The sequence below is a fragment of the Python bivittatus genome, unplaced genomic scaffold (assembly GCF_059951505.1).
Source record: "Python bivittatus isolate LINGU-HERP-01145 unplaced genomic scaffold, Pbiv_v1 ctg000570_np1212, whole genome shotgun sequence".
NCBI classification, from domain to species: domain Eukaryota; kingdom Metazoa; phylum Chordata; class Lepidosauria; order Squamata; family Pythonidae; genus Python; species Python bivittatus.
Genome location: NW_028277097.1, coordinates 6778682 through 6798905, shown reverse-complemented (window position 1 = coordinate 6798905; position 20224 = coordinate 6778682). Strand labels below are relative to the sequence as shown.

Below are 20224 nucleotides of genomic sequence, written 5' to 3'. Positions count from 1 at the left end.
GCCGCGCCCCTTCCCCAGAGCAACAGAGGCGCGCCACCCGTTCGCTGCGAGCCCCTTTCCGCGCACAGCGGCTCCCTCCCGGCCGCGCCTCTCTCCTTCTCCAGCCGCTGGGCCAATGAGGGACGCGGTGGGCGGAGCCAAGCCTGGCTCCCTCCCCGAGAAACTTGAAGGAGCGAAGTTGCAAACGCTCTAAATAGAGAGCAGGCTCCTCGCTGGGAGAAGCACATGGTTAGAGCAGGGGGAGTTGCTGAGTCGGGGCATCCGCCGTCCGCGCGGCGTCCTCCGCATCCCCGGGTGATCGCTTGGTACCCCGATTCCCCAGCTCCTCTCTGATGGGGAGTCTCGAGTGAGATGTATCGCTCTGGCTTCCGCTGCCAACGCCACCACGCCGTGATCGGACCGCCGGGGAGGACTGAAAAGGTAGCCGCGGAGTCTCCGCCAGTGCCTCCAGCAACCCAGAGGAACGGGGAGCGGCGGCTCGGAGCGCTTTCCGAAACGCGCCGGCGATCGGGTCCACGAAACTTTCGAATCGGGGTCGCTTGGCGAAGCCCTCGGAAGTGGTGTATGCGACGCTGCCCTGGAATCTGAAAAACGAGGAAAAACAGCTGGTTTTACTAGAAGAGGGGTGGGAAGCCCCACTGTGACAAAACAGGACCGATTTTTAAAGTGACAACTCAAGATTAGAAGGGGAAAACCCCCCAAGAATCAGGCAAGAAAGCCACCCTCAAGTCTGTATCTGCCTGACCTGCAGAATTATATTTGGGAGTTGGGGGGTATTGTCTCCCCACTTTTCTGAAATAAGAATAACCCCCAGGCTCACCTTGTTCCCACTCCCACTTCTCTTCTCCCTCTCAAATGCAATTTTTTTCTTTCCCTTATGTTTGGCATCTCCTTCTTGTCCCCCTCCACCTTTGAACTGAACTTTCGCACCCTTGACCGCTGTGGTTTATCCACTTCCACACTTTTCTGCCTGGCCTTCTCTGGGGCTGCCACCGCATTCAGCCCCACCATGCTCTCCAACACCACCAACAGCTCCTCTAGCGGGATCGTCGGACTGGCTGAGAGCAGCAAGCCCCTGACCATCCCCATGGTCATGTTCATTTTTGGGGTAGTGGGAAACCTCACGGCCATTGTGGTTCTTTGCAAGTCCAGGAAAGAGCAGAAGGAGACCACGTTCTACACACTGGTCTGTGGATTGGCTGTCACCGACCTCTTGGGGACTTGCCTGGTCAGCCCAGTTACTATTGCTACATATCTGAAGAACGAATGGCCTGGTGGGCAACCATTGTGTGAATACAGCAGCTTCATCCTCCTCTTCTTTGGTCTGTCTGGACTCAGCATCATCTGTGCCATGTCCATAGAGAGGTACCTGGCCATCAACCATGCCTACTTTTACAACCATTACGTGGATAAGAAACTGGCAGCACTCACTCTTTTTGCTATCTACGTTTCTAATGTCCTCTTCTGTGCCATGCCAAGCATGGGTTTGGGGAAGACAAAACTCCAGTACCCAAACACATGGTGCTTCATAGACTGGCAGACTAACATGTCCACCCATGCTGCTTTCTCGTACATGTATGCTGGCTTCAGCTCCTTCCTCATTATGGTCACTGTGGTTTCCAACATCTTGGTGTGCATGGCCCTGATCCGCATGCACCGACAATTCATGCGGCGCACCTCCCTGGGAACAGACAACGCCACTAGCCGCTTGTCAGACTTTCGCCGGCGCAGGAGCTTCCGACGCATGGCTGGAGCAGAGATCCAAATGGTCATCTTGCTCATTGCCACTTCCCTGGTCGTAGTAATTTGCTCCATTCCTCTAGTGGTGAGTAATTTGGTCATCCTTTTCTTTCCAATATCATCAATTGATTTCCCTTTAGGGGAACATTGTGGCTGCAAGACAAAGTTTCTGCTTTGTAGTTGTCTTATCTAAAACTTTTTTACCCAGGAAAAGCAAGGAGCTGAATCTATTTCAGTTCTTTTTCTTGACTTGACACAATGTTTAACACAAAACACTAAGAAGCACTTTTGAACTGCTCGTTAGCTGTTGACCTACTCATAGAGCTGAGAAGAGGATCCAAAAACACCTTCATTCTTGCCGATCTTTTAAAGAAATCCATTACTGTCAAAGTGAAGGTAAAATAGATTTTAGCCTCATACAGGAAAACATTTTAAGTTCCCTAAAATGTCAGGAGCTCTTGCAATATGCAAGCAACCCGCCCACAGAATAGTTGTGGCACATTATTTGAAGTTAAAATGGCATACCTTCGCTTTCTTTCAAAGGAGAAGTAAAAAGTTTTTACTCAGAAGTAAGTATCATGGTGTTTTCAGTGGGTTATTTTTCAGGGGCATAAGCTTGCAGCTTTAAATTCAGATATTTCCACTTCATTGGCTTGTTGGCTAGACTGAACAATTAAAAAAACAAGTTCCTTCCATGGGATGTTGTAGAAATATAGATTAAGGTGTGGCCTAACATAAAACATATTGGAATTGCATGACACTTCGGGCTGCCAAATGTCATGGAGTTGCTTGCAGTTCGGTGTTTATAGCATTAGCATGAGGTCCACAGATACACTCAAGCAAAAAAATGTTAAAGTATCTTAAATTATTAGAGAGAGGTCTATCAGGCTAAAAGATTTACAGTCTGATAGAGACTGCTTCCCAAATAGCTATTTTTCAGGATTTTTTAAAATTAAAATGAGCACTGTTCTGGACTCAAGGAAAGCAAGTTTTTTCCTGTGAGAATGGTAGGAGTATGACAGTTGCATGCATTTGTGGATTGTTGCACGGATTATTTTGATAACTGTTTTGTGCTAGCTGAAGGTGTTCTCTTTCCCACTTGACTCTAAGGAAGGGAGAAGGGGTAACAACATTCCAATAAAATGCAGCAAACTCCTTTTTCTTGGCGGGGATATATTAAACAAACAACTGACAGGCAGAGTTGCTATTATCCCTCTCTTTCATCCTGTAAACTAAGTGGTCCTTTAGAGAGGAGCGTGGAGGACACGGTTGGACATGGTAGAGGGGGCATTTTGTAGGCAAGAGACAATCTAAAATTGCTCCCTATCAAGAGTGCAGTAAAGGCAGAGAACCTCATGACCAAGAGGGACTGGGCAAACCACAAGCTTGAGTTATTTAGGTAAATGCTATAATTTTACTAGTTAGGCCAGTTTTGCTACATAACTAAAATAATCCAGCTATGCATACCTGGTCTGTGATACCAGTGCATCTTAAAAGTAGTCCAGCTCATGTTCTTCAGTGTGTAACTGTATACTTTTCCATTGGTGTTTCTTACTGAGACTACATTTTGCTCCATGATCTTTGACTTAACAGCACAATTCTTCCTGTTGTAAGTGGTAAAAATAAACATTAAGGTTTGTTGGGAATTTCCTTACAAAAGATGTGGTAGCAAATCAAGGATGATTGTTTTCTTGCAGTGCTTGTTCTCTTCTCACATGGAAATGACCCAGATGGGGGAAAAGAATATGAAAAGCAGTCCCCTACAATGCACAATCCAGTATGATCCTACATGTCATCTTGCGCAATGAGAGTTCATGTGTAGCCTGATAGCAAAAAGAGGAAATTGTACTTAATGAATCTTGAGCTTCTGGAGGGGAAACAGCTAAAATTGAACTCACTCCTTTCACACATGGTATTTTTTTGTTGTTGTTCCAGTAATATAATAATAACCCGATCATTTTGATATTGTTGTAATATGTATAAATAGTAATTGAGATACCTGTTTCTTCCATCTATATATTCTAAATATCAGTTCCTGCTTTTAAAAGCTAAATAATATTGAGGGGGCAGTAGTAGAACCTCCCACACATTTTGACATGATAGCTAGCTATTTTTGGATAAGCTGCTTATAAAAGCTTCCTGAATGTAGTAAAATTAGAACTGAGCTACACGACTTGTTTCTGTTTCAGTTGTTGGTTTACTTTATGGAGGGACTTACATTTTCAGTACCTTAAACAAAATGGAGAAACAGGTCTACTATCACCTCCATTTGCAGTGCAAAGTGTTCCGGTCCACTTATCCTTCACCAGGAGTAAAAATAAGGTCTCCCTTGAGCTGTGTTCATCTTTTGGTGACTACTTGGACACATGCAGCTTTTGTTTGTTATTCTTTTTTCTTTCATCAACGTACATGGCTGCTCAACTCACCCTTGCAACTCTGGCTTCCAATGCCTTGCTTCTGGGACTTCTTTGTTTTATTTTATCTTCTAATCTAGACTACAGCCCTGGTGGTCTCTTGGTGAGGTCCATCCCTACTTAGCTTTTACAAGTTCAGTGAAGGTACTGCTGCCACCTGCTGTGACCCATGGCATGGGATCTTTTCAGATTTTAGATAGGCAGTCCTTGAAGTGTCATCACAAATCCGTTTGCTAGTTTGCTTGGGACACGTGTCTCTGGCTTCTGCCAAACATAATGCTTTGCCTAATAGAGGGCTCTATAAGATTGACTCTCCTCTGCATTTTTCAACCAGGTAGAAATCACCAACATTTCCTTCTGAGAAAGAGGAGTTTCTGTTTCATGCCTTTTCCACATTAATAGGAGGAGAGTCATCTTCTCTCACAAACCTCCTCAGCATTTCCAGAATGCTGGAGAGAAGTTTCTGAGATGACCACAAATATGTAAGCCAGACCAACGTTTGTGAATCCTCTCACTTTCAAAATGTTGTGATTAAGACACCTAAGGGCAGAAATTGGTGACCAAGTATCTGACAACTCTGTTCACAGATCCAGGTAAGGTAGAAAGTTCTGTGCCTAAAGAAGAAGATAACAGATGAGAAAGCACTTGTAACTTAATGGTGTTTCATAATGCAGGAGGTTAAAAAAAGATTTCACAAAACATTAAATTAAATACAGTAACTGCTGTGGGAACAGAATGCTGGACTGGATGAATTTGTTATTTGTTCCAGTAGGGATGTTATTAAACCCATCTGAGATTCAAACTGAAATAGAACATAAGAAATGATTGTCCAAATTGTTCATTAGAAACAGCAGTTGGATACCAAGGTGGGACTAATAGTCCAGTTCTATACATACATTCTAGCATCCCATTGACTACAGTTAAGTTTAATTTTGAATAAATATGCTTAGATGTGCTTACTTGATAACATGGGAAACAACTAAATGAGTCTATACCCTTTTATCTTTGCAATGATCCTGTGAAGAAGCTTAGACTAGAAGAAATGTGATTTAGTTGAACCTACCCTGTTTGTTACTTGAATAAATGAGTATCTCAATGCAAGTCTGATTAATCCAAATTCAGTATTGTCTGTTGGTAGATGTCTTTTTTGATGTGAAGATGTATCTAGGCTTGTTCTGGTATTACAGAGCAGTACTCTGGTGTAGCTGTGAAATTTTGCAGAATTTTGTATTAAGGGAAAAAGATTGCCTTCAAACAGCTGACAAAAAAGTTTCATCAAACAGTACTTTTTATAAAAAAAATTAAAGGTACAGGAAGAATAGAAAACAATGAATGTCCTGCTGTTAAAGCTTGTTAATTGACTATGAAAACAGTAAAATGTTAAGTAACTTTAATTTGTAAAACCCTCTGGAACTCATTTTGGAAACTGGTATCCTTTCATTTCATAATAATCTCAGCAATGAAAAATCAAGTAGAAACAATTAAACTCTGTTGGAAAGCTTGAAGAAAGTAAAAGGAGGAGAAAGCACATGGAAAAATTAGATGTGTTATTTCTACTTATGAATTGAAAACTCTTGTAGATTCATTGTCAGGCTTCTTGTCTGAATCCAACAGATAGATTTTAGAGCTATATACGTGTTGTTTTCCCCTTGCTCTATAGTCACAGTAACTTTTGAGGTTGACTCAAATAAGTTACCTTGTTGAACAGGAATTTGAATCCAGATCTTATCAGTATAGTACACACACTTTATTTTGGTATAACACACTGGAGAACTGTAGTGGTGCTCTATGGAATTTTAAGTATAGCAGGACCTCATATTAGACCTAACCGTCTGCCAAGTACTCATAGACTAGGGTCACCCAGTAAACTATAATACTACAAGATAGACTACAATAAATTGGGCAGTTTGTGATTCAACAAGTTATGGATCCAGCCAGTGTCTTAGAATGTTATGTGAACCAGGCCAACCTGTTAAGAAATATGATTTATTTATTTAGACATAGTGTGTTTTGTTAATCTGAGTTTAGTGTTTGGTTTATTGTACCATTTAGACTTTGGTGTTGGGTTTATTGACTGACACTGCATATGTGCCTTTGAAATTCCAGTGAGGTTTCCCAAATACAGATGCTTAATTTCTGTAGTGAGACACACTGGGAATGATGCCTGTCAGAAATTATGAACTTCAGTCTGAAAGACATTTTACCCTTATTATCAAATAAAATTCAGCGTTCGCTGAACTTTGTGGAAAGACCCGATATTGCATTATACTGGAGAAGTTTACAAGAATCGATGAAGGAGAAGAAGACAGGGTCTTCATCCCTAATTTCTTCATTTTAAATGAGAAAGCTTCTTATACATACTTATTTAAAAACACTTGTATACCATCACATTTCAATTTGTTTCTCTTATAATTCATTAATTTTACAAATGCAACCAAAGAAAAGACAAGAATAAAAAATAAACAGAGCCTCCCAGTTTCTAGGACATGCTGTGCATTATTATATTCATATTTTTAACAGGCTTAATTTGTGTATTTTTTTAGTTGCCCAGGGAAATCAGATGGGTGCCCCTTCTCCCAATATGGAAATACGGTCTTGAGCCTCTGTTTGTCATACAGTTATTTCAGTATACAAAATGTTTATTCAGTGCTGTCTGAATTAAACTTTATAAATCTTCCCTTTTCATAATTTGCATATGGGAGCAATTTTTAATATTTTACTGAATGGCTTTATTCTCTTTTTCTCTAATCATACAAAAGTTTAGCACACACACACACACAAAAACCCTCCAACAGATTGCACTGTAGCAAAAATAAATTGTTTGTGCAACCCCTGTTTGGTAGGGTTGTAATAGTGCTGCTAGTTCAGGGTGTGCAGGCATTTGTAGCAAATGTTTGGATAAAATATTTGGAGGAAAAGGGTTGAGAACTGCTAAGTGTGTGTGGCCACATCACACCTGAGTGGGGCTGGGCTTTGAGTGGAGATCCCTTCCCTTTTTTAACAGTGATGTGCCTCATTTGGTTCTTAGCTTCATTTCGATATATTTTCCAACCCCAAATGGCAAGAAACCGCAGTCAGTTTTCAGAAATCATGGTCAGAGGAGGCTTCAGGAGCACCATACAGGTCCCTCCTCCCTACCCTCTGCAGTTGATGATCATACTGTAAAGAACCGGCTGGGTGACTTTGGGCCAGTCCTTCTCAGCCCAACTCACCTCACAGGGTGATTGTTGTGGGGTAAATAGGAGGAGGAAGGAGTATTAGGTATGTTTGCTACCTTGAGTTATTTATAAAAATGGTAAAGGTGGGATAAAAAATCTAAAAAAAAAACCTACCTCCAATGAGTACCACCATGCTGAAATAACTGGGATTAGAGTATCTTAACTTGGAGAATCTTATTATTATTTGAGGCAACTTCAAAATTCCTAACAGCCAGGGAATCCATGGGAGTGTGTGTGTGTGTGTGTGTGTGTGTGTGTGTGTGTCTGTCCTAAAAGTCAAGATGGCAGACATGATTGAAGCCGAGCCTCTCTTATGTCTCATGCACGTAAAAAGTGGGATTTTGTGGGTGTCTTTTTGATTTTTTTTGACCCTCCATTACAAACACCCCTGCTAATAGCTAAACAAACAACAAAAAAGTAGATTGCTCTGTCATCATAGAGCACAGAACTATGTTTTTAAACATCCAGAAAATTGTCTTCCTGTAAGAGAATCTGGTATGTGGATCTTAGCTTATAGATGGCAAAGCCAGAAGAAGACAACATCTCTTAATGTTGGGCAGATTAGATACTTTAATCTCCCTGGCCAGTGGTGGTGGATCAGGGACAAAGGTGTGATGGAAGAGCCTGTTATATCCACCAGGCATGAAGACAGGAAATGTGGTAAAGGGAGTGAAATAAAATAGTTTCTAGTTGATCTTTCAGGGCATGGATAATCCAGATGGTGTACCCCTTTTAGCTGGCTCGTTTGCAGTGCCAGGGCATATTTTGGCAGCACGTGGAGCTGTACTGAAACAACCTTCCCAGTTTGGCTGGGAAATTTGGGAGTGGTCGTTCTAACAGAGGGAAGTGTTGGCCAACCATGATGGATCTCAAAAAAAGTTGAAAAACGTTCTGGAAGAAACTGTTTTTATGGTTGTCCACAAATCTGTATGGAAATGTTCAGGTGGTCAGCAGGAGTCATGATCACCTAAAAAGAGCCGCTGCGTGAGTCGCAGCACATCTGGAGAAAGCCACGTTGGTGACAGGTTTGCTAAATAAGCACCAAGATCTTCTGGGCAAAGGTTACTTCGTAAATTGGTTTCCTGCTGAATATTAACTAGCTGCCTATATAAAGGCATGCATCAGAATGTGATAGAGGGAATTTTATGAGGGCAGGTAAAGATTTTGTGGAAAGCTCCTCCTTTGTTTGTTGTAGAAGACAACTGCTTTAAAAAGGCATTTTATGGTAAGAGATACTTTAGGCGTATACTTAGGAGAAAAAAATACTTTTTCCTGGATATCAGCTCATTCAAGGTTGGGGGTTGACTCATGATACCGCCTGTTTCATAGTACTAGTAAGACTTCAAAATATGTATTGGGACCTAGATATGGGAGAGTTTGACACACAGGCTTGTGGTCAGCACAGAGTTTGTTCTGCGTGCACTCTGGGTTGATGTAGACAAGGAAGACTCATCTTTGGGAGGAATCTCAAGGCCTATTTCAGGCCCAATTTCAAATATCATCTCCCAAATGATGGGGAATCTTCCCCAACAGGCTGCATTTCAATAACAAAACAAGCCCCCCCCCCCAAAAAAGCTGCTGTCGTATCTACTGAGTAATCAGTAATTGATTCATGAATACAAACATGCCCAGGAATCAGGTTCCTCCAGCACTGACATTCTTCTTTCCTGAGACTGAGAGAAGTTGATTTTGCATGCATTCAGAAGCATGTGGTTAAGCTGTCATGTTTTAGTTTAGATCTGATTGTTGAAAGCGGGTACCAGGTAAATTTACAATAGAGGATAATTCTATCTTCCTTGGAATAGATCAAAAGAACGGAGTCATTGAAATCATCCAAGAACTTTAACTGGGCAAAGCTGATCTGCTAAAGCAGAGATGGGCAACTTGAGGGGTCCTAATGCCATATTTGGCCTGAAAGTCCTTATAGTGGCCTTCAGGCTCCCTCTCAGAGATGCCACTAAATTGTAATGTTGGATGAGATGTAAGAAGAAAAGTATTAAATATGAGGCAGATAATATGAATTGTACTTAAATTAATTTAGTGTATATGTATTGAATTTAACTCAAATCTGGGTTCTGACCTGGCCTGCCCATGTCTTTATTCCATCCCACCTGTTTCCAGGATTGCAGCCCCGAAAGGCTCCATGCTTTTGAACTGAATTACGTATAGCTCCCAAAACACTTTTTCATAAAGCTTCTATTCAGGCCCCCTTAGGCAAAAGCAAAATCTACTCCAAAGCTAAATGAGCTCACTAGAATAACTGCATATGTATATTGTAAGAAGACAAAGGAGACAGATGTTTTAAAATCCAGTACAGTACTATTCAAATTATTATTATTATTATTATTATTATTATTATTATTATTATTATTTCAGTTTATTATTCTCTCAAATGTGAAGAATTGCTAAAGGCAGAGAAGAGAAGCCTGGGTAAAGGAGACATAATAGATTTATTTTAAAAAAAAGTTGAGCATAAAGTATTTGCATTAATATATGTTACCATGAAGTGTAAGATCCAAATATCAAAATGAGAAGGCTAAGTAATGTGTTTTCTTTGAATTTTGGAAGAATAAACAGTAGGAGCCAAGCTGTAAAAGTGTGGTAATTTCAACATGGGTGAAGCCCAGAAATGTGCTTCAAGAGTCTAGTACATATTTCTGAACTGCTGAATTGTTTGAAAAATGCTGCCCATTTTTAAAATCAATCATAGGACTTATATATCCATCCTCCTTCCCACCCCCAGCTTTACAACTAGTATTACACCAGATTAAAGTAAAGATTGCCTCAAATTGAGCTTGACTCCTAGTGATCATGTTGTTATCAGACAGTAGTAGAGAAATTGTTGTCTTTTTCTCTTAGCTTTGTTTCTTTGACTTCTTAGTCTTGTCCTGGAATTTCCTGGGTCTCTCCCAATTAAAATACTAACCAAATCTGATCCCACTTAGCCTTTTTGGGAACTTTCTTGAACAAGTCTGTGACAATTAGTTCCAGTATTATTGCCAAGAAAAATATATGAAGGCATCAATGAAGTCACCAACAATTAAGCTTGGTTTGAAGGAGGCTATCTTTCAAAGTATGTTAGATGTTTCCCCTTCTGTAGATTTCATTTTCTTGTTTTAGGCAGTTCTCTGGGGGAAAATCCTATTGACTTCAACTTGACCAATTTGACTGATCAAGTTACATTAGACCAACCAAATTTGATAGTAAAGGAAGGGATTGAATGCAGCTTTGCTTTCTGATGTGGTAATTTGCTTCCCTGAACCACCTCCCAAACTGGAATGTCTTACCCTGTTGGGAAGGAAGTTATTGCTTGATACTGGCTTGGCTTTCTGATAAAAAGAGAACTGTTGAGTTAGGCATCCTAGTGACTGGAATTTCTCTCTTGGTGTTTTCTGCTGTGACCTGATAAACCTGTGTTTCTCAGCCACAGCAACTTGAAGATGTGTGGACTTCAACTCCCAAAATTCCAAAGCCAGCATGCTAGCTGGGGAATTCTGGGAGTTGAAGTCCACACATCTTAAAGTTGCCAGGGTTGAGGAACACTGAGATAAACCATTACAACTCCCTAGGAATTCCAGCAACAGCTGGATGCACATTGATATTTTCCCAAAAGAGTTGTACATCAGAAGGCTTTTATGTGTAATGTACTCATTGTTTGTGTACAAGTGGGATTTAAAACATGACTCAATTTCCCTGGAGTAGCCCTATGAAATGAAGAACAGGTTGTAGGACAATTTCATTAGTGCAGAAGGAAGAACAGGAAGCTATCCATAACGTAAGGGATTCAGATGAGCTCTTCTGGCCACAGTATGGTCTTCAGGAACAGTGGCAGTTGCTTAAGCCTGGATCTGAAAGAAACCAAGGATACCCTCTTAGATTTGGCCCTGTATAAATGTGAAGAAAACTCCAGAATCCTTTGCTTGGGGTCTTTTGTGCTGGCAGCCTTATTTAACTGCTTTCCCCATATTTTTTTATCTTGAGATTTTGTCAGTTATTTGTTAGACAGTGTTTATAAATTGTTTAGGTATGATTATGGAAAACCACTATATGCCAAGGCATTATTATTGGTCCATTTAACTCAGGGAAATGACTTTTCCACATCCAGTTATCAAATTGTTAACATATCTATGTAAGGATCAGGCAGGTTGATAATCACCTCTGAAGAATACAGCTTGTAGGCTTACATAGGACAACTGCAGAACATTCAATACTTCCCAATTTGGAATGTTCCAAGTGGGTTTAATTTCAGCATCCATGATTCCTAGCCAGTATGGCCATAATTTTCATCCAGCTTGGTCTTTGAACCATGGAACTCCCACACATATATAGAGATGGGGGTGGGGTGGGGATCTGCAATATATAAAAAGGGGGAGTTTCTGCTTTTTCTTCTCATACACCTCCAGCCTTGATCAAATTAGCCTTCAATATAGGATTGTTAGGTTTCTCCAAGATGTTGAACCTCCATCTGTGATGAAACATCAAAGAAAGAATAGTCCAGGAACCATATAACTCTAAGATGAAGTGTAGGTATTTGAGGGAGGGTGAGAGGAATTTGGCTAATCATCATTTTAATTTCTTTTATTTATCAGTATGCAACTAGGCAGTTCATATACAGGTAGTCCCCAGCCCAGGTTACAGACAACCAATAGTTAAGAACGTAGCCTATTGTAGCAAAATTTGAGTTAAATACACAATGGTTCAAGTTCATTACACAATACTACTTATACAGTATTATACAATAAGATTGTTCCGGCTTACGTACCAATTCAACTTAAGGACAGACTGTGGGAACGGAACTCGTTCTTAAACTGGGGACTATCTGTACTCCATTGGATTGGACTGATGTTTCAGACTTGGGTCTATCTTCAATTCCTGTTTGTTAGGAATTACAAGTAGCTTTTGGCAAGCCTCTTAATATTTCCTCCATTTTACCCACTGAAAATGTTAATTGCAAAGAAGCGTAGGCGATGAAATATTACTTCCCCAGGTCATTGTTTTTCAGACGTCTATCTCTATGGAACACTTCTTGTAGCAACTGGTCTACTAAAGAAGAATTGAACTTTTGCTCTGAAATTTCTGTGAGGGATTGAAGGGCCATATTTTAAAAAGGTATAGGGAGCGGTTTTAGAGTACATATTCATGCAGCATTTTTTTGTTTTATTTTTCACTTCAGTGTTTTTGTTTTAAGCTTTAAATATATTTTACAAATAACGACAGCAAAAGCTCTGATCTGCATTAGGGTTGTAATGCAGAGGTTAAAGATTGCCCTTCTTCTGTGGCTTAGAAATCTAGATCCCTACAAACCTCATTGCAAAAAGAAGGTTCCATTTGTTTTAATGAAACCTGTTTGAACTGCAAGCAAGGAACTTTAAATTCCATTTGGTCCAACTTCAGAGGCTAAGGTTTCCAGCTCTCCTTTTTTTATTCAATTATCCCAGTTCCAGTTAGGGATATCATACTTGCTGTGCGTGAAAAGAAAAAGAAAAAAAAACTTGAAGTGGAATTGCGTGCATAAAATCATATGTATCCCCCCCCCTCCTTTTTTAACTCTATATATTACTGATAATATCACAAATGGTGGAAAACATTTAAAGAATCGTCTCACCATTACTGATCTCACTGAGGAGTTTCTGGTAAGGTTGCAAAGAACCTAGAGATTCCCAGAACATAATTTTAGACTAAGTTACACTAATAGACTAATGTATAGATAAATTAATAAAGGTTAACTACTAACTCAGTTAAATCCTGTTGGTACTCTGAATTAGGTGAAAGGCCTGTACATTTAATTTGTATATTCTAATCGGTTGGCAGTTTAACTTATTTTTCTTTGTTTTTGTCACCACTTTTATCCTGTATAAAACCAAATGTTGAGTTTGATCCAGCTATTTAGAACAAAATCTGATAGTAATCAACCAGTTCTCTTCTTTCTTTTTCATGCTTTCTTAAATGAGATAGCAAGAAAGGGAAGAAACTGCAAGAAATGTAGTTACTGTGCCATCTAGTGGTTAGAAATCCGATCATTTATATTCAGCCAATAAAATTTCTGATCAATCAATTAGGAAAAATATAATTGGAGTTAATCAACTAATGTACAAAATTTAAGAGTCATATTTCAAGAACAAGAAATCTTGCAGCACCAGAAAGATAAATAAATGTACATTTCAGATGATATCAACCAGTGGCAAAACTCATCTGTTGATGTTCAAAGTGCTGTTGATGTTCAAATCACTTTGTAATTTTTGCTTTTCATGAAAGATGCAAACTTGAAAATGAATGAGAAAAGAATGCTGGGAAGGACTGTTCTTTCAAAGTTGTGCTTGGGTATATATTCTCATAATATTAATCGCAAGTACGATGAGTTCCAGTTTAATAAACAACAAAACCCACTGATTATTAGAAGAAAATTTCTTTCTCCCTTGTTATAGTCAAATACCAGTATCCACATATCCCCACAAATATAGGGATATAACTTCCAGTTCTCTTGATTAGTACAGGAACCCCTGATTTAGTATGAAAACTTGCAGCCTTAAGTTTTAATAAATATAACGTACATCACATTCTCTAATACTTAAAAGGTTCATAAATATTACTGCTGTTGTCCTGTAAGAAGGCTGTGTACGGATGATTGCAACCTGTACACTGGGTGGGAGGAAAGCTTAGAAGCCTTTTCGGTGCAGGATTGCTAGTTTAGCTCCTCTCCCACGCTAGAGTGGGAATTAAATTTTTATTTTCAAGTCCTCTAGGACTTGAGAGGCAGAATGCACGGTGGCAGGGAGAGGAACATAAATAACTTTTTTTGCACGCTGCCCTACATGCAGTACATCCCGTAATATTTTAAAGTAAATAAAATGTCTTTGGAAAACAGTCTTTTATTTCCAGCATGGTGAAATGCAAAAGGCTGAGAACGAGAGCTGAAAGATCAGTATCATTTTTACATATTGTACACATAGGCAGCCGTTAGATATTGCTCTTTGCCTGAGTTCACCTAGCAAGAGTTTAGGTTTGAAACAGAGCTTAAACTGCAGTTTACACAGCAGTCATATTGGGTCAGAGGCTGCAGTTTTTGAGCTCTTGAGTGCTAGTTTTCTCTGCCAGCTGCAGAAGACTGGACAAACTTGAGAACTCTGTCGTTTTCCTTTTTTGTGTATTGCAAATTAAAAAGTTTCTTGTTTTGAAATATTAAATGAAAGAAAGGACATTTAGGCAGGCTCTCCCAATTCTGGGTCTTTTTGATTTTTTGATTACCCATCCCAGAAGAAGCCAATCTCTGAAAATGATAGGAAAGAAATGGGGAAATCCCCTACCGGATCCTCCTCCCTGCAGTCAGCAATTTTCCTCCAGCCTGGGAGAAGGAAATGGCACATCCTACAGTCCTTATGTACAGCCCTTCACAACTGCAATCCAAACTTAGTTGCTAAAGTCCAACAGCTCATTTCTCAAATGTGCACACTTGGAACATGATTCAGAAGTCCTTTGAACCTCGGGCACAGGACCTCTCTGCCGTTCGTTAAAGTTGCCCAACTTTTTAAGGTCTTCTGCAGGAGTCTGAAAAAAGATGCTGCTCTCCAGCTGTGCTTGTGCAAAATCCAAAATCCAAAGCAGTTCTTTCCAGCAGTTTTTGAAGTGTGCAGACCCCACTTCATCTGCAGTGCAGTGATAAGTACTTAGTTCCGTCAAGTTAACAAGCACGTGCTCATTTTTAAAAAAAACTACAGCAGAGACTGGAAACCTGTTTCAGTCAGCAGGCTCACAAATTAGGGCTGGGCAAAGGATTTGAAAAAGTTGCTTTCATAGGCACTCATACAAATCACCTTTTTTGGATCATTAAAGCAACTGTGTCTTTTGCAAGGCTCATGTTGTTGCTTCTAAATCTGCTTCTAGCTGACTCCACAGGGCTCCATGCCAGAACACACAGAAGAAATGTGAGATATTATATCAACGCCACACAAATGGGCATTGATATTTTAGGGAGTTTTGTTATTTTTAATTTAAGGTGTGCTTAGTATCTTATTTCTTTGTTCACGTGACTAAATTCAGCAGGAAATAGTGTTGCTGATATTTGGCAAATTGCTGTTGAATTTAGGTGAGGCAATGATGGAAAGCATTGGGGACCACAAGAAAGAGTTTGGGGCTACTTACAGCCTCCAGGTTGACCTCCTCTACATAAAAGCATCTCAGATTTAGAACTTTTGCTGCAACAAAGCACCTAGGGTACAGTTACGTGGGCTTCAACTCCTGTGGGCACCTTTCATTTTTGACTGCCACCCTATACATTTGTTGTACCCCTTGAAACTGTTCATGGGTCTACCGCCAGAATTTCTGTAATGTATTTTAACAGGACTTGCCAAATTGGCACAAAACACCGTCAAGAGCATAATTGGGTACTGTGCATCATCATGTTCTTTATTTGGAAAAAAAAAAATTCATTCCAGGGAAGCTGTCTTTCAAGAAAATAACTTTTAACAAGCTACTACAGGCAAAATTTGGAAGGTGTTAAAAAAAGCAACACCTTTTTCTTGAATGTTCAAGTCTTGGAGGATTCCAGCAAAAGTTGGGTTCTAACCTCAAAGAGTCCACAGTTCTAGGCCTGTCCTTGAAAGAAAATTTGCCTGTGAAGTGGAAAAGTGTCTCTAACTTTGTTTCCAAACAGGTATTTGTGGGGGGTGGCGAGGGGTGGCGGGACTGATGCTTTTAATGATTGGCTGGATCTCCCAGAATAGCTCAAGGCCATATTCTGTAGTTCCTTACACACCCAACACACTTAATAGCAGCTTTGGTTATACAAGGAACAAAAGAGTTCGCTATTAATGAAAACGAAAACTCAGAAAAACTTCAGAGCTCTAAATTCAGGATTCAGAAGCATACGGTAGAGACAGCAAGTTTTTCAGAAAATAATTCACAAAAGGTTAATTGACTCTTGGATATTCTGGCGACTTAGATAAACTAGAAAAGGGGAAAGGTCTTTTATCTCTGCATGAAATCAAGTGGCTAGAAATTTTTTCCCATTCTGAAAATAGCTCCCATCTGACATTACAGAATGCCATGCATTTTACCCATTCTCCCATCTCCCTTCCTGTTCTAACAGTCAGATGCTAAGCCAGCTCTTGGCTTTGAAAAATCAGCCTGGCCTTCTGTCATCAAATTACATATGGACTCTATTTATATATGTATTCATTTCTTCTCCAGGTGCGTGTCTTTGTGAATCAGCTGTACCGTCCGGATATAGTAAAAGACATCCAGCAGAACCCAGACTTGCAAGCGATCCGTATAGCTTCGGTGAACCCCATCCTTGATCCATGGGTGTACATTCTGCTGCGCAAGACGGTGTTGAGCAAAGCCATTGAGAAGGTCAAGTGTCTTTTCTGCCGCATTGGTGGGGCTCGCCGGCAGCACTCAGGAAACAACTGCAACTGGGCAGATGGCCACAGGACCTCCTCTGTCACAGCCAGCCATTCACCCTCCTTCATCTCTCGTGAGTTGAGGGAGATCAGTAGCACTTCACAGACTCTGCTATACCCCCTGGAGTCAAGTGAAGGGACGGTTGGGGACCGTATGCTGTTACCAGGAACCAGCAGCTGTCTTGCCAAGTCAGATATTCCATCTATAAGGACCTTAAGGAGTTCAAACACCTCAGAGTCTTCTCAGGGGCAGGACTGTGAGAATACTTTTTTGGTGAATGAGCTAAGGCCTAGTGGTGTAGTTAGTAGCACTCCAAAGGGCAGCTCCCTTCAAGTCACTTTTCCCAGTGAAACTCTGGACTTCTCAGAGAAGTGTATATAAGCAGTAGAAAGAATTAAGACACAGTTGGTCCTTAAGAAGTCAAGTGGGGAACTGGTACAATGGACATGCCAAATGCCCATCTTTGCCACCCATTCTGTTGGCCTATTCTGGCTAAGGCACATACCTGAAGCTTAATTGGCTTTTCCTACCCCAGGCTTGGGGAGCAAATAGCCATTTAGGGCAAGATGGACTGGAAATGTGCATCGGGTGGGAGCCCATGTGGAATGTTGAACTAGTCGCCATCAGAGTTAAGCACCTTGACTTGCAGCAGTCACATCTCTCTCAACATTGGTTGTAAGGAAAGATGCAGCTGCTGGATCTTTCCTGTTATGTGATAAGCACAGGCTTTTGCAAGGAATGACTCATCTTCTGCCATCAAACCCTGCTAAAGTAACAGAGGAATGTAATGGTGTCTGAAGCACAGGTTGCTGCCTGTTGCCTTACCTTGCCCTGGGAGATAGGACTGTCTCCACAAAGTCTGTGTTGAAAAGAGTCACCAATCTTCTCCATCTGTACATGACTGAAGCATACTTATTCCACTTCAACCCACCCTTCATAGCTTAGAGAGAATTAAGTACAAGATAGTTGCTAATGGAGGAACAAACTGGTCCAGTTGATATGGAACTGAAAATCTCTTCTATGGTGTGAAAAAAATGTGAATTTTTCTGGCTGAAATATTGTGACTGACTATATTTAAGGATTCTATATTCTTCTCTGTGAGAAGGTTTATTATTAATACAAAGTATAAAAAAAAGTAATATGGTCAGCACTCCTTTCTTAATGTCTGCTGTTAGATAATTTTGCATTAGATTTATTTTTTGAAATTTGCAGACTCAACAGGCCAAAATAGAGCTGATTCATGAGATGAGAATTGAGGAATCTGGAATTACATGGGAACATGTTTTGATACCACTATGGGAATAATAAAAGCTTTTATGTTTTTAAAATGTTTCTCATATTGTCTAAAGTCTCCTTTGAGTCAACCTTGACTCTTTGTGACTCCATGGACACAGCTATGGAACTGCACATCCTTAAAAAAAAAATAAAAAAAAATATGTGCTGTGAATTTCTCTTTGAAAAGTGGTGGATCCTAGCTAATAATGCAATTCTGTTAATGTCTGGTATGGATGGATGGCCCACTGAGGCTTTACTCAGAAGTACATCCCACAATATCAATTCTTGCTCATTCAAGCACTTCTTCACATGCGTACAAGATCAAGGTCCAAAACATACATCCCTAGCCAACATCCTCTTTGCCTAATCCTAAATGTGTTTGCTCAGAAGTATTTCAGAATTCAGTGCAAGAAAGCATCTTAATCTGTGGGCTACTTAATGTAATCAGTGTTTTCCCCATAGTGCTTATGCCCAACCAGGATTGAGGAAGGCCACCAGCGTCTTAATGGAAAGTGTTTATATCCAGCCACTGCTGTTTGTGTACTTATGGCAGCCCCCAAAAGGTCCACAGCAAATGTTACGCATATGCAAATGAGCACCACATCAATCTCTGCATTATCAGTGACCATGTAAGAGTTGGCAGCTGTACAGTACACGGCACTACCACTCTTGAAAACATCCTGTTGAAAGGTTTTGACTTCGGAGGTGCTTATCTTGTATACATTCCACTCTATGTAAATGGAGATACGGTTGCCAAATGCTTACATGAGCAATATTTTTCCATTCTTCCTTGTTAAGGTTATAGTTTACATCAGCCTTCCCCAGTCTGTATTGGAGTGAATTTGCAAACAACTAGCCTAGAATTTGCAAACAACTAGCCTTGTTGGAATTCTGGAGGTCATACATCCAAGGTATCTGGAGGGTGGGACCATTCTATAAGAAATTGAGAAGCACAGGAAATGCCAAACATGTTTGTTGTGTTTTTTTAAAAAATCTATTCAATCATGTCCAATTCTCGGAGACTGCCTGGAAAGTCCCTGCAGTTTTCTTGGCAAGGTGTTTCAGAAGTGGTTTGCCATTGCCTCCTTCCTTGGGCTGAGAAAGTGACTGGCCCATGGTCACCCAGCTGGCTTCATGCCTACGGTGGGAGTCGTATTTACAGTCTCCAGGTTTCTAGCCTGATGCCTTAACCACTACAGCAGACTGGCTCTTTCTGTGCATTCTGTGTGCATAATATGCGTACATATTGTGCAAAGTATTTGTAGAGATGGTTGTTGGTCTTGTGTTTTGGAACGTGGGTGTGCTGCAATTATCCATTTGCAGTTGTGATGAATTTGGAGCATGAGAAACTACCACCACTATTGCTTTTGTGACCTTTCAGGTATTTCTAACACTGCCCACTTGTTACAGCAAATTTTGTAGTTTGCACTAATGCTTCTGGTATAAAAAGAGCACTACACTTTATAAGCCAATTTAACTGATTTGGGGACTACAACTGAAAGAAAAAGCAACTACTGTGGTGTGGTCTGTTCATTAAAAACAATGACAGATGAGAAATACAATTTTAAAATTTCCTTAAAAATTTCCTTAAAATTTCTCTTGGTTAAAACAAAAACAAAAAACAAAGGCCACAGGAAATTGTGTTTTTCTATGCCATGTCCAAAGGGTTAGATTTTTGTGTTCCAGTATTATTATCCTGTATTGATGTTCAAGGTCTGGTTTTTGTCAAGAAAAAATATTAAGCATGTTATGTTGCTTAATGTGGTTTTCATGTGAATTGCTTTCCATTGGAATTAGAATTCTGAGCCTGAATTTCAGAGATGGCTTATGAAACTGGCTGTCCTGGCACAAACCTCTTTTGGAAATCACAATTAAATGCAGACTTACCCACTGGGTAAAGTCGGCGTGAGTCTGTGTCTGCTTACTCATTCTTAACACAACTTCACAGGAAGGCCTTCACATATTCATAAACCCAACACACACAATTGCTAAACGGTAATTTTCCCAAAGAGGCACTAAAGAATATAAAATGCCCAGCCCTAAGAATAAGGGAACATTCAGGCAATTACTTATAGTTTTGTATGTTTCATCCTATAAATACTTACGTCCAGAATACATAGCTGATGACCCTACGGGACTGGGATTCTTGATCTGAGTTATATTACTCAAGCTGATTGA

The 20224-nt window shown here is 40.2% G+C and overlaps 1 protein-coding gene across 1 annotated transcript; it reads left to right on the top strand.

Moving 5' to 3' along the window:
- The first annotated feature begins 200 nt into the window (after positions 1-200).
- Positions 201-19772, top strand: PTGER4 (prostaglandin E receptor 4). Its single transcript, XM_007437223.4, has 2 exons — positions 201-1825; positions 16559-19772. Exons 1-2 carry the CDS (start codon positions 878-880, stop codon positions 17150-17152), a joined length of 1542 nt encoding a protein of 513 aa, XP_007437285.1. The 5' UTR covers positions 201-877; the 3' UTR covers positions 17153-19772.
- The last annotated feature ends 452 nt before the right edge of the window (positions 19773-20224 follow it).